Source organism: Alligator mississippiensis, chromosome 3 (assembly GCF_030867095.1).
Source record: "Alligator mississippiensis isolate rAllMis1 chromosome 3, rAllMis1, whole genome shotgun sequence".
Lineage (NCBI taxonomy): Eukaryota > Metazoa > Chordata > Crocodylia > Alligatoridae > Alligator > Alligator mississippiensis.
Window position 1 is genome coordinate 198763983 of NC_081826.1, and position 15605 is coordinate 198779587.

General features: G+C 42.2%; 1 protein-coding gene across 5 annotated transcripts in view; it reads right to left on the bottom strand.

Annotated features, from left to right (window-relative positions):
- The window catches only part of PRUNE2 (prune homolog 2 with BCH domain), a 230916-nt gene that overhangs the window by 89163 nt on the left and 126148 nt on the right, over window positions 1-15605 (bottom strand). For all 5 annotated transcript variants that reach the window (XM_059724800.1, XM_019478148.2, XM_019478147.2 and 2 more), the window contains exon 7: window positions 93-251. In XM_059724800.1, the coding sequence (XP_059580783.1) occupies window positions 93-251 (159 nt within the window). The remainder of the gene's footprint in view (window positions 1-92; window positions 252-15605) is intronic.

Sequence of the window (15605 nt, forward strand, 5' to 3'; positions counted from 1 at the left end):
TAATCCCATCTAATTATACAATAAGTTGTCCCACGCTGTTTTAAACAATGCTTATTTCATAAAAAGATGTTATTCTTCTCAAAAATACTTACTTGATTGCACAACTCTACATTTTCCGAGTACACCGCTATTTGTTGCTTTGTCTGCTCTTCCTCTGTTAAATAGTTGGCCAAAATAACAAGTACATCAAAAGCATATTTATCTATAAATGTTTTCAGGTCACCGATGATATTCCTGTGAAACATGCAATCCTGAAATATACCAAGAAATTGCATATTTAAACAATGACTGTTAATTTCCATTTTTTTTAGCTGTTTGAGCAAGCAGCCAAGAATGTGAAAGTATAAGTCAATGGGTATAACTGAGAATAGTCTTACTCTACCAGTCATACCTAAAGCAGCTAATTCCAAGGACTACTTTCACAGTATAAAGGATTAGTTATTTTTAGGGATTTTAAAAAATATTGCAATATCTTCCATTTTGGAAACTTGGACATGAAAGCTAAAACTTATCAATTACCTTACCTGTTACAAACAATTTGTACTATATGGTTGCTCTTGAACTACAGACTTCTGCAATTTTCTGAATGGAAGCATTTGTTTTAGAAATAAATAGATATACAAGATTCATGGAATTCATCATATTAGTATTACATTTAAAGTAATTATTTTAAAAGAGTAACCAAATTCATTAAGGTAGCTAAGTCAAACACTCAGAAAGTTAGGAAACGCTAGTTAAACCATTATGCATGTAACCTTATTTTTCCCCAGTTCTGTATGTATTCTGAGGCATCCTTATATTTCAAGATCAGTACATAATATTTTTTTCACTGAGCATTTGCCTAATTAAGGACCTGATTCAGGGCTTTTCCAGCTCAGTGTAATTCTCTCTAAATAGTGACTTACAGTAGTAGCAGAGGATAGGATAGGGTGGCACCTTGGGGCACTTTGACATGTACTCTGGGGGTAAGGGGAGCAGCACTTTAACTAAGAGCAGTTCTGAGAGCCACCCAAATTAAAGCACTGCAGCGCCTCATGTATCAGCATCCCTGCGCTTCAAAATGGTGGTGGAGGTGCTTGAACTAAAGCTCATTTGGTGAGCTTTAATTCAAGCGCTGCTGTTTTGAAGCATGGGAACACTGATACATGAGATACGGCAGGCTGCGGGAGTGCAGTAATTACCACTCAATTCAATTTATCAAGTCTGCTCCAATGTGCTCATCAGAGTAGCCCCTACGCTATGTACAGGCACCCTTAGAAACTAACTATGCCTCTATGAACCACTTACTCTCTAAGGTGCCACTCTGCCCTACCTTCTGTCTGACTTCAGACTAATATAGCTGACTACGTCAGTAATCTCTAATAAGAAGGATATAGTAGGACAAGATAGCCTTAAAATGTTTAAGTGGCTATCATTCTACAGCCAGTGGTTCTCAATGTTTTCAGACTTAAGGTACCCCTATTTAGACTCAAGACACTCCTCAAAAAGTTCCACCTAGGATTAATAGCAGAGTAATTCTTCTGTTGCAAAGAACTCAGGAAGACCACAGTAGGTCAGAGTGTTTTTTATACTATGTGTTCCTATTAGAAATCCCTGGGTTTATCTTGTTTGCACACCTAACAGTGCTAATTTTGAGTGGCACATCATGGCACCTTGAAAGGAACTCATGGCACTCCAGGGTGCCGTAACACCCTGGTTGAGAATCATAGCTCTACAGCAAATAACAAATATCCATAAGGAGAAAAAAAATGCATGGATTCTAATTCAGTCTGAAGCTCCTCTATACTAAAGTTATATTCAGCACTTCAAGCATAAATTAACTTTACAGTAGGTATAAATATAGTCTAAAGTGACAGAGATCTTGCAGCATAAACCAGGTGACTCTGTTTCAAGTGTGGGTAAAAAAAAGGCCTGTAATACGAATAATCTCTGTATTTCTTCAGTTCTCAGTTCTGGCAACAGCCCCATGAAATAATGAACACAAGACTCAGAGAACATTTTATTCTTCCTTTATGCTTCTGTTATTTGTATTTGAGATAATTTATTGTTGTCTTCTAGCTAAGCACAATGTCAGATGCTGTAATGGTTCTTCTCTTGCTGCCAAGCTATGCTGCCCCTGAATAAACAGCAGTTCATCATCAACACAACACAACTGTATATACAGGTTGGCATTCCCCCGCCCTTCCCCATCTGCCTTCTACCTGATAAATTGCTGTTTTGGTTACATGTATACAAATACTATTTATTAATCTGCTCAGATGTGTCCACAAAATGTGTTTCCCTCCCCTTAAGTTAAAATTAAGAAAAATATTCTATTTGTCAAATGTTTAGTAAGTAAAAATATTGCTTTTCTACATTTAAAGATGCAGCTCAATCTCGCTGCTTGCACAGTATGTAACAAAATATTTTTTTCTTTTTACATGTGCAGAATTGCTACACAAAGGGTACGTCTACATGAAATTAGAGCAAATTACTCCACAGTAAGTATCACTGTCTACATGTGCAGATGCTTACTGCGCAGTAATGGGCTCAAATTGTGAGTACATTTTCTACCTGTAAATACAAGTAGCAAATGTAGTCCCAATTACTTATTGGGATGTACAGCCCATATAGATGGCTGACTGGGAGCAAACTTGCTCCCGGGCAGCGGCAGGCAGGAGATTTCTCCCTGCCCCCAGAATCTGTCTGCTGCCGGGGCACCGGAGCCTGGGTGGGAACAGTATCCTGGCAGAAGAGAACCACTCCCCAATCACGATCACGGAGGTGGGGCTGGGAACATGCTGCAGAGCGTGTTCCCTGGCCAGCCCCATGATTGCAGAACTGGGTGAGGAACAGGCTTCCCTGCCCCCACCCCGCAATCATGGAGCAGGGCCTGGGAACTGTCCTGGTCAGGAGCAAGTCCCAGCCCCATGCTCCAAGAGGACCATCAAGGCACGGGACTTGGAAAGAACTGCAGGGGAGGAGCAGGTCTCAGCCCCCTGCCCTGATCCACCAGTGGGGCAGTAGGCAGTGAGAATCCCTGCCCAACCGGGGGCTCACTGCTAGCTGCCCCTCCAGTGGATCAAAGCAGAGGGCTGTGATTGCCTCCGACCTGTAGCTCTTTCCAAGTCCCCTACCCCTGAGTGGGGAGCCAGGGCCTGTCCCTGATCAAGGAGCTGGGACAGGCAGCCCCCCAGAGGCAGGGAGCAACCTCCCAGCCCCATGCTCCCTGTCAGCCCCTGGGCTAGCACGCAGGGGGAGCTGCAGGGAGCCAGTGCTCAGCATGTGAGAGAGTCTGTGAGGAAGAGGGTCAGCCAGAGAGACAGATGTGAAATCTTGATTCTGAGCACTAATCTTAGCGCTGAAGTTTTCAACAGGCAGCTCTAAGTCACGGAGCTGCTACAGTGCTCAGAATAGATATGAATGGATTCACTAGTATGACTGAGATCAGAATTTGGCCAAAGAGTGCCAGATGAACAAAGGTTGCTGAGAGGATGAGCTCCTATGAGGTAATGTAATATAAAGAGAATGGACTCAGATTTGGGATAGTCTGAGAACCATGGCACATTTGTGAAAAGAAATGAATCCAAGTCCCAACACAACTGCAATGCCCACAACTACTCACAATGCCCTAGCATGAACGCAAACGTACTGAACCAAACCCTAGTTCCATTCTTATGTTCAAAAGATTCACCGTTACTACATCAGGTTAGTACATTAAGGCAAATGATTAATAAAACACGAAATGCATAGATTATCCATTTTTTAAATTTACATTCTATCGTTCTATCATTCACTCTAATTGGTAAACAAAGATGTTCCTCTGTTTCTGCTATACATTTTCATAAGGAATCCAAAGAACTTCCACAGCAAAAATATTGTGCGGTTTAATGTTTAGGGCCTGCTTCTTATATATACCTATTCCCCTTTGCTTCTCACTGGTAGTGTAAAAATACTCATGAAAAGGCATGAATTACAGCTGCACCTCCTTTAAGACTCCTTTATGCCTCTAGTGTGGTATTAATGGGCCTTAGTATAAATGAGAATCAGCCCCTTAACTATAATATACACTTATACAACATGTTTATACGCAATAAACCTGCAAATGCTGATACATGTTTATATACATCTTAGTTCTTCTATTTATTAAATAATCCTTCATTTTAGGGGCTAACTCATGGATATTAACTTATACACACAGGGGCGGCTTCTACACAAGATGCTGACTGTGCAGTAGCCTGAGACCACTGTGCAGTCAGCACTGTGCGACAGAAACCGTGATGCAATGCTACTGTGCAATAGTCTCAGGCAGCAGCATTGCAAAAAAGCCGTTCGTCTGTGCTACTGCTCAATAAATCAGATTACTGAGCAGTCATTTAGTACTTGTTTATACAAATATTAAATGACTGTGCAGTAACAACTGCACAGTCAGTGTCTCATGTAGACATGGTCAAGACGCATCTACGCATGCACTTACTGCAGAGTTGACTGATTAGCTTCGTAGCACAGCGTCAAAGTCTACACATGTGCCAGTATTAGGACACAGGAAATTAACTCTGCCAGAGGATAGTACTGTAAGGGACAGTAGTATCCTACACCAGAGGAGTCCCATGCACTGAAACACACGTGTAGACAGTGGCTGGGGCATGAGGGTGCTAAAGTGTGGGAGCTGCCTGCTGCCTAGCCCTGCATTTTAGCACCCCCGTGCCTCAGCCAGCCCCTCTACCACCCAACACCACCACCCAGAGCCAGGGGCTGACCCGCTGAGCACCCTGCAAGCCAAGGGCTGCTTTGCTTTGGCTCAGAGTGCTGTAGTCCTGGGTGCATGTGTAGATGCTGCACATGGGAGCAACTGACCCTAGCATGAACTGTGCTGGAGCTTTTCGATTGCCTTAATAGCACGTGTAGATGCAGCTACATATAAATACCTTTGGTATCAAAGCTTAGGATTATAAACTCTTCAGGATAAAGAAAATAATTGCCTTCCTGTATTTCAACTCCCTGATCATTCCAGACACTGTGGGAACAGCATATTTTTAAAAGGCTGTTGCCAGTGCCAGTCATGCTGGGCAAAGACTCATGTTACATGATGCTGATCAATTAGTATTCTGACACTGGATGAAACCAACTTCTCTGTCAGATGCCTTGGCTCTGACTGTTTGATGAATACCACATAGTACCAAAAGTAAAATGAGCTAAAAAACACTCTTGAAGGTGTAAATGGTGCCATTTGAAAGCTATGGAAGACAAAAGGAGAAGTTTTATACAATGCTTCTTTCTGAATCAGGAAGCAGTGTATGGCAAAAAGAGAGGGTCAAAAGGTAGCATTATTCCTGACATTTGCCTGTTCTGAAGCACTTTATACTTTTAATAGTTGTCAGTTAACTCAAGAAGAGGTGCCAACTTTGAAGTGATAAAACAGAAATTTGAAAATTGCATCACCCCAGGTAAAAATGAGACAAGAGCAATATGTTTTCAAACCAAAAGTACAAAGAGGATGTGGAAACATAGAAGAGCTAGTGACTGATCTAAGACCGAGGAGACCATCTTGTGACTGGGAAGGGCAGATCTAACTGAGTACCTGAGGAACACCAAGATTTAGCTAGTCAGTTCGCAGGTCAGTTAGTGACCCACCTCTTTGTTGTGAGGTCTCAAGCTTTCTCAGAGGAAAGAGGCATGCAAGGAAGGACTTAAACATGGTGGGGATGCATTGCACAGTCAGACCTCCCACTACTGCCATGCCCCAAACCTCTGGCTCCTCTGAGGCTTTTACCCAGATGGAGCTCTCAGTGATGGAGGCTTTGGATCAGGTTCTGGGCTGCAGGGGGTGCCTAGCGCAGCTCCCAGTGACAAGGAGCAGGGACAGAGATAGCCCCATTTGGGGGGGGGGGGGGGGCGTGCTCTGGTAGAGTCTCTAGAGAGCTGGGTGAAGGAGCTCCAGGTGGAGGTGAGAAAGTTGTGCAGCATCAGGGCTGTTGAGCAGTATTGTTCTTATAGCAGATGCCCAGAAAATTGAAGTCTCCCATCAGTCACATCTCATTACTTTTGAATAATTTTATCACCTCATTAAAAAGTGCCCCATCCACCTCTTCTTCAGGACTTGGTGACCTCTAATAAATTCCCAACATTATATTGGTACTGTATTTTCACCTTTTATTTCCACCTAAGCACATTCTAATGTGCTATCTTCTTGCTCCTGAACCAGGGAACAAGTGTATGTGTTTTTGACATACTAGGGTTACACCACCACCCTTTTCCCCCAACCCTGTTCTTCTGAAGCAGAGTGTGGTCCTCAATGTTGACAGTCCAGTCATAAGAGCTGTCCCACCACTTTTCCACAATACCAATCAGATCATAGTTCTTTTTGCAGGTTGTAACTGCCAAATCATCTTGTTTATTCTTCATACTTCTCATATGTGTATGCATACATTGGACACATTTTGAATTTTGACCTATTTGACCCTATCTGACCCTATCCCAGAGTTTAGCTGCTTCTTCTGATCCTTTCCTCTCTGGATTGTATGTTCTATTGCTCTAAGATTTTGTTCACTATTCCCCGTGGAACCTAATCTAAAGACCTCCTTACTAGACTGGTCACATGATGTCCAAGGATGTTCTTTCCAGTTCTTGTCAGATGGACCCCATCTCTTGGTAGCAGTCCTCCTCCCCAGAACATCCATCTTTCTCGAGGAATCCAAAGCCTTCACACCAACACCACCATTGTCTCAGCCATGTGTTTTTCTTCCATGATATGATAGTCCCTGCCTGGGCCCTTGCCTTCCACAGGGAGGATTGAAGAGAACACTACTTGTGTTCCAACCTCCTTAAGCCCCCTGCCAAGAGCCTCATAGTTTCCTCTGATCTGGTCAGTATTGTTTCTGGAAGTATTGTTGGTGTCTACAGGGACAAACAGGAAAGGGTAGTGGTCTGAGGGATGGATGGGATCTGGCAATCTTTCTGTGACATCCTGAATTTGGGCTCCAAGCAGACAATACAACTCCTAGGACCCCAAATCCAGATGACAAATTGGTGCCTCTGCTCTCTGAAAAAGAGGGTTACCACCATCACCACTCTTCTGTTCCTTCTTGGTTCAGTGGTCTTAGAGCCCCCATTCCTGGGGCCCTGTACTTCCTGCTCTCTAAACTGCTGAGTCCTCTGGATCTTGCCCAATGTCCTCTCTTTTGCCTTTTCCTCAGCTGTTCCAGAGTGCTTGCAAGCAGTTGACTTCAATCTGTTCCTTTTGAATTCAGGGGACCCTACTTCTTCTAGCAGTCACATGCTTCCACTTTTCTTTTCCCTTTGGCAACTCCAGTGCTGTGGATTGTATGAGTGTTCCCTGTCTCTCAGTATTATGGATTGACACACTGGCCTTTAGTGTTTTGCAATGGCTTTCTCATAGAGATGCAGTTGCATTTATGTAGGTATACTGAAACCAACATTGCAGTATCAAGGCCCAGTACAGACAGCAGCATAGCATCTCACATCAGCCACAGAGCTGCATAAGGTATAGCCAGGTCTGTGCTTAACACTTTGAAGACAGCATGGACTGGGAGCCAGTGGAGAGTACAGAAGAGAGGAGTTATACGCCGACTTCTGACTGTCCCAGCTATTGGGAAGCAGTTATAGCCTGCACTAGTTGAAGCTTCTGAGTGATCTTGTAATCATTAAAAAAATGGGAATTACGCTAGTTCAGGCTCCAGTTGGCAGACAGAAAAAAACAAAATAAAATCTGCTTCAGAAGGGAAATGACAGTATTTCTGAGCTAGCTGAAACTAGAAAAAAATGCTGTGACTACAATCCCTATCCAGACATTTGGGAAGAGTGAGAGGCCAAATAAGATTTAGAATCAAGGGGTAAGAAGTAAGTAGTCATTACATCTTTCCTTTGCTTGCCAAGAACATTGAAAATGTTTTTTATGGGGTAGGCGGAGGGGGATTTAGCTTGATGAAAGACACAAAAAATGTTACATTCAATAAGGGTTGTTTGGCTTATTCTTCTGTTTTTGCTGTTATTGTCACATTTTTCACTTTGGCTGCCAACCCCCCAAATCAATTGTGTTTAGTAGTATAACTAGAAATGGGCTCGTGGGCCTGAATCCTAAGCATTGATAAAGAGAGGCAGTGGAATGGATGCAGGGGACCTCCAGAATGGAGGCAAGGCATATTGTTGCTCCCAACAGCTGGAGCAGAGACAGGCAATTATTTGGGCCCATGGACAACATAGGCATTTTTGAGGAGCTGTTGTAGTCAGCATTTCTGCACACCCCCCCCAGCACACCCAAACAGCACTGCTCTACTCCAACAGCCCAGAGCCCAAATGCCCTGTGGCTCCTCCCTGCCACTGCCACCAGCACCCAGCAGCAGCTGAGTGCACAGACCTGGCCCCAGCCTGACCCACACCCTCTCTGAGCTCTCCCCAGCCAAAGCAGACCAACCCCAGACTAGCAGGGACATATGCACACAGCCCTGACCCCGGTCCACCCTGCACCTGCTCCAGACTGCCCACCCACAATGAGCAGTGGTGGCAGCTGGGCAGAAGCTCTTGCTGGGCATGAGGGAAAAGCCACCAGCTCTCCCTCACTGCTGCTGGGCCTTTCTTGCTGTGGCCACCCAGAGCCCATGCCCAGGCTGTCCTGTGGCTCCTTTCTGCCACGATCACCACTTCTACCAGCATCACCTCCAGGCCACCCAGCAGGGCAGTGGTGGCAGTGGAAAGGAGCTGCAAGGCAATCTGGGCACAGGCTCCCATTGGCCGCACGAAGAAGGGCCTGGCAGTGGTGAGGGGCAAGTGACCACTTTTCCCCCATGCCCCCGAGCTTCTGCTGCTCATAGTGGGTAAGCAGTCTGGGGCAGGCCAGGGCTGGAGCTGGGGCTGGAGCTCTGCACATAGGTCCTGGCTGGTCTGGAGCTGGTCTGCTCTGGCTGGGATGAGTATGGAGTGGGTGCGGGGTGGGATCAGCTGGGTCTGTGTGCACTGGTCCCTGCCAGACTCCCTGGGGCTGGGGCCAGCAATGGCAATAGCTGGAAGGAGCCACCACTGCTCGGGCTGCCTGGAAATGGAGTCCAGCCATGGAGTTGCCTCAGTCCCACTGTGCACCCGGGGGGCAGTGGGATGTGCCACAGTCTGGACACTTCCTGGGCCAGATGGGACCAAGGGACCCGCCACAGGCCAGATCTGGCCTGTGGGTAGTATTTAGCCCATCCCTGAGCTAGACGCTGTAGTTATACAGAGCAGGGGAAAGAAGTTAACTGTGCCAACAAAGTAAGGGTTTTATATTGTTGCCTGGAATGGCAATCAGTGGGAGGGCAGGGGGTAGTGAGAGGGTTAACTCCCTGCCTATGACAAACCATGCCTACTCCATGGAACCAGAACCCATAGCTGCCCAGGGTGCAAACCCTACCAAAGATGTAATTATTGCCAATTAAATATAGCTTTTTATTGCACCCTCAGCATCCTCTAAAGAAAATTTTTCTGTGCAGTTCGCTTCATAAATAAGAATGCTGTTCTTTCAAATGGCTCAGAATTATAAAGACTAGAAAATAGGTACAGGTTGGAACTGTGAGCCTTTAAGAACAAACTTTCTAAAGCTAAGTAAATATTCCTCACTAGAATACCACAGTTCTTGCCAAACCTAACTGAGAATAATGTATTTCCTGCAGAAATGGAAGAACACTAATGGTTTCATAAGTTAAGCTGCCACATTGACAATTTATTATAATCACTGTAAAAATAAATCTGTTACTGGAGTTAATGAAATGTCGCAATAAAAAATACAATGATGACAAATTGAAACTTCACAAAAGGTCTAATGGCTGTTATTTTTTGTAAGAAGCTTGTTACTTCAGTGTATTACCCCTTGTTGATTTAAATATAAATTAATACATTCACATAACTCTACAGCTATGAAGTACTACATATGCATCCTGTTACTTATCAAAATCCTCTAAATAATCCTGTAACATGAGAAGAAAACAAATAAAATAAAATAAAATAAAAATGTTATGGTATAATTTTAAATATGTTTCCTTAATGGCTTGGTACTACAGTGACCAGCTCCTCAGCTAGTCATATTGAAGAAAGCAAGCATTTTCTTATCTTTAACTGTAAACCCCAAGCTTCATCCAAAGTGTAAATTGTGAGTGAAATCAATTTCTATACATCAGGCATATAAAAAATATCGTTCACAAAACTGACAACATGCTGGTAGATTTTCCACATAATTTGCCAAACCTAATTTGGAATATTTCTCCCCAAAATATATTAGTGTTTAAGAAATCCAATAGTTTATAGTGATATAGGTCTTTATTGTAACAAGCTTAAGTATATCAGATGGGTATTACAGGGAAAGGTACCATCATCAAAGTTGAAAAAAATATAATGAAATAATATAAACTCAGATGAAGCATTGTTCTAGTTCTTTGGTATGATCAGTATTGGTGAAATTGCTTTATACAAATTCCTATATTATGAAAGTAAAACAGGCTTTTCTGTGTGAAAAGCAGCAGTATTTCAGAAGTTGTAGGAATTTTTATTCTATTTATTTAAGAATTAGTATAGTTGCAAATCTGAAAATGTTTTAAACCTCTGAACAATATTCAAAGAGAAATGTAATTTCTTTTTCTCTGGAAACACTTTCTGATTTATGACATCCAGCAGTCAATTACCCGAGTGATCCCTGTAAATGTATATTACACACACTTCTGAGTCTTCTGAGCTAACTGTGTCAATATTAACCTGACCAAATTAAGAACAAACTGTCTCTTTTGTTCTTCACACTTCTCACATGGAGAGCACAATATGGCTTTTGTCAGAGGTGCTCCATCATTTTGGCTCAAGGAAACTGTCAGTACAGTTTGGGATTCGTTATTCATGGGCAGATATCCTGATGGGTCTAATGAAGCCTTTCTGCTGACAACTCATTTGCTAAAAATACCCAACCATCACAAACTATAAATGAGGAATATGATTGTATCCCCATTATAAATTTTCTCAATAAAAGCAATTATTTTTTTCAGCCATAAAGATCCGTAAGTTCAGGCATACTCTGACTCTCTATATCCTCTATGTATTTCACGCTCACTACTTCTGCTTTTCTGTTTCTTTATATGTGCTCACTGATAAAACTTTATAACATACTTAAATTGCAATATAATAGGGTAAACACCAATGTTATAGCACACATGCAGAGCTAACAGTCTGTGTGCCATTTGTTGTAAATCCAAGCTAATTACCAAAAGCCCCCTCCTGAAAAGAGAGACAAGCTATTTTTTTATAAAAGTTTTCAGGTAAGGTCATCAAAGTAGAAAAAAATAATGAAATAATAGAAAGTTATGAGAATTGCTCTAGCTATCTTTGGTATCATACTAGAGGTAGATCTGCTTTACACAAAATTATAAAGGTTTTCTGTATGACATCTTTGCTTGAAGAGCCTGTAAGGAGGGGTTATGTTTATTAGATATATATGTACCACCTTATATGTGAATAGTTCCACTCTTCCCACCACTAATATGTAGTCAGGATGTATATGAGTTCTGTTTCCTTGAAAAGGACCACTATTCTTTCTTGCCTCTCTTGCTATAGTTTCTTTTTGAAGTTTCCTGGAAAAGGTCAAGTGCAAAGAATAGAAGGGGAGGTAGAATCTGAAAGCGCTTCTTCAATTCTGTTCTTATGGGTTTCTACACTGCATTTATCACTGGACTAGCATAAGCTTAACCAAGCAAGCGTTCTGGACATTAGGACCCATATTGTGAGTTGGATAATTAAATTATAATCAATTGAATGATTACATTATGTCCTCACTGAGGAACTATGCTCGCCACAACAAATATAGATTTCCCACTGATCATAACACTAACACCTGCTTTCTGACTCAATAAACTGAGATAATTTGTTGAAAAAAGTTCAGACATGTATGTGTTAAAACTCTGGTTTGTCTGTTTTGATTTGCATTTTAAATATATAATTGTAACAAGTTTCAAAAGTCTCAAGTGTTTCAAATGTATAAACAGTTGGAACAAGCACACGTGTATTGGGGAAGTCTCAATTTTTTTAGAAAGTTCTAAAAAAAAGGCCATACAACTAAACCTAAATCTAGTAGGCCTGTGCAAAGTGGCTAGTATTTGCTTTGGATGTGAATTTGGCTGATTCGGGGGACAGTGTTTCGATTTGGTGATTCAAATCACTGTCCCGAATCGATTCAGCCAAATCTGATTTGGAGATTCAGCCACCGCCGAATCAGCCAAATCTCTCGATCAAACAGGCCCCATCCCCAACCCACTCTCCCAGCCCCGTCAATGGCTGTCCTGCCTGACCCCAGGGTCCCGGCACTTAAAAAAAAAAAAAAGCCCCTCACTCACCAGCTTCTGCTGGGGGGGAGAGATTCCCTACTGCCCCCCTCTTCCCCATGCTGTGGGGGGTGGCTCTACCATAAGGCCTCAGAGGCCCCAACAGCCACTGCAGCAGCCAGTGAGTGCAGGGCTTTTTTATTTTTTTTAAAGCATCAGGACACTGGGGCCAGGCGGGGCAGTCATTGACAAAGCTGAGAGAGTGGGCAGGGGTCGGTGGGCTCACAGGGGCTGGGGGAGCAGCAAGGGAGTGGGGCCTCCCCTTCCTCCTTCTCCAGCCTCCCCACCCCCCTTCTTACCAGCATGGAGTCTGGGTCCAGCTCCCTGCGGCAGCAAGCAGGGACTGCCCAAATCTCCAAATCTCTCTGAAGCTCTCCAAATCTTTTCCGAATCAATTTGGAGGCTTCAAATTGATTTGGACCTTTTTATTGGTCTCCCGATTCGATTTGGATTTGGAGATTCTGCCACCGAATCAGGCTGAATCGCCTCTGAATCTAATCAGCAATCGAAGCTTCTCACAGCCCTATCATCTAGCATTCTCAGACCTGGTCATGACAACCAGCATGCTTTAGGTTTTCCAGCTGAAGTACAGTATTTCACTGTATCAAAAGAAAATAGAAACGGTCAGATAGTTGTAAAACATCCAAGTCACCCAATGGAACAGCCTGCCTTCAGCAATGGCCATTATCTAAAACTTCAAACAGTGATTCCTTCTCCATTATAAGGGGCCTAGTTTAACCATGCATCATATTTGAATAGTGAGAGGCAATTCTTTCTGACCACTGAGGTGGATAACATATGCCCTAACTCTGGACATATGTACCACAAGTGACACAAAGCAGCTACTGTGTGTGACAAGCTCTGGGCACTCAGTAAAGGGAAGCACTGTAATGGAGACAGAGGAGCTAGACCTTATGTCAATGTGCAGCTTAGCAGGGGCAGGATGCTGTGAAAGGAGGAGGTGTCACTATAAAGTCATGTTAATCATGCCCTGGCACTAGAACCACCGTCAAATTCAGAGTTTTGGATCTTTACTTGCCATATAAAACTATGGCAGTTCCAAGGCCAGGGAAGGGTTAACTTGGATTTTGGCACTGACATCTCTCTTGCTGCAATGTCATACCCTCACTCTGCTCCAAATAGCCACAAGTCTCCATTCTAGATATAACTAATGAAACTTCATGTCAAGGAATTACTGATACATTATATTACTAAATAAACATGATGAAATAGTGATAAAGAGACAAAGCAGTTTTAGTTGGGAGAAAGGAGGGCTTGTCTACATGTAGGCCTTTTAAGTAGGATTAGCCTAAAATCACCATTTTTAAGGTGCATTAAGGACGTGCGTCCACACATGCATGCCCTTAATGCACCTTAAAAATGGTGATTTTAGGCTAATCCCACCTAAATGTGATACCTGCTTAAAGCAAGTACCAAATTTAAGCTGGCATAGCTAAGTCGCATTAGCACTCGTGTAGATGCTTAATGAGCATTAACATGGTGTGTGTCAAGGGACATGTACCATGTTGATGTGCATTAGTGCAGCTACATGTATGCTAATGTGACTTAGCCTAAATTCAATGTGCCTTAATGCGTATTAGTGCATCTGTGTGTAGATGTGCACCTAAATCACCTTAAAGTGCCTTAAACAAAGATGCATTAAGTTTAGGCGCATGTAACTACAGGTGTAGACATGCCCACACAGGTGAAATCCCCTGTCTTAGAAGTCAGTATGTTATTTGCAAACAAAAATTATACCTGTTTCTATCCTTTCCTGTCTCCTTTATGTTACTCTGTTTTAAAAACTTTTAAAATATCAATAGCTTGCACATTCATTGAAAATACTTGTGAAAGTTGCACATCAGACTAATATCGAATCATATGAAATATTTAATTTCACTGACCACAGATTAGCAAGAGATAACAGGCAAAGTTACCAGAGACCAATCTCCTGGGTGTGCTCTACTAAACTGCTGAGAAACATCACAAGGATTGGTACTGACCAGGAGCTGTCTATTTTAGCTAGCTAAGTCTCAGGTGTAAATTTATATGCAATAATTCATACCTTACAAAATAACTCCCATGCAAACATGGTAACACAAAAACACATTTCTAGCTGTCAAGAAAATTTCTGGCAAAATTAATCAACCATTCATCCATTCAGGCTCTTTGCATACCCTTTTGTCAAACAGGGAATACTAAGAGATTTCTTTCCTCTTCCACGCACTTATTGCAATGGTTTGTAGAATCCATCAAGCCTGAGTTGATTTATTGAACTGTCTCTTAGCTCAGCAGTATAACTACAGCAAATGAACTGGTAACTTCTCTAAAAACAGCAGTAATTCAACAATATCTGGTTTATTTAATTCCTTCTAACTTCAGATTAAAGATTTCTTAAAGGGCCTGAAGGGCATTCTTCAAAAGCTCTATATGCAACCTAGTACCTGAATATTCCATTTAAATTCTATTTATTACTGATATAGTGATCTTGATTTACAGATGTCTGAACCAAGTATCAAACCAGTAGCTTTACATTCAATAGTATAGATTCTACATTTTGGGGATCATTACTTTTTAACACAACATTTTAAAAACAGGATACATAAGATATCACAAATATTTTTTTTGTATGAACTGTGGCTCCCTGCATCTATCATCAGTCTAAAAACTGGCAGATGGCCGACCATCTCAGGTCTTATTTACTTTTAATTTTAAGCAAATAAGTATGAATGTCAGTGAGAGTTGTTTTTATATTTATTTCACTCATATGGCCAGGTACAAAGGAAGTTTACAAAACATAGTTAAGGCACTAAGAATATATATATGCCAAGCAGTCTGTAACACTGTTTAAACATAGATTTTATCCCTGAGCACCGTCCACTGAACCCCATGGAGCACATTCATCACTCACCAGCATTGCATTTTTCTTCATAAAGATATATGACCTTTGCCTATTAGATTTCATTAGCAGGGCACCATACAAGGCTCCTCTGCAGAAGACAGGATAGAAAGCTAAACATCCTCGCCTGAAGGATTTGTGGGAACAAGCCCATCTTCAATCTTTGTCCCTGGGAGGCACTTTTAACACCTGCCAACCACAGCACTATCATCAGAAAAACATTTAGAGATTTATCTTCAGGCTGGTGATTATAAGAGATAATTTGTTTGGAGTATGGATAAAGTTGGTCTAGCATAAACAAACTAGAGGCTCAAATTACATGACGAACCTCATTAACTATTGATTTAACCACTGCAAATCCACAAAAGAACAGATACTGTCTC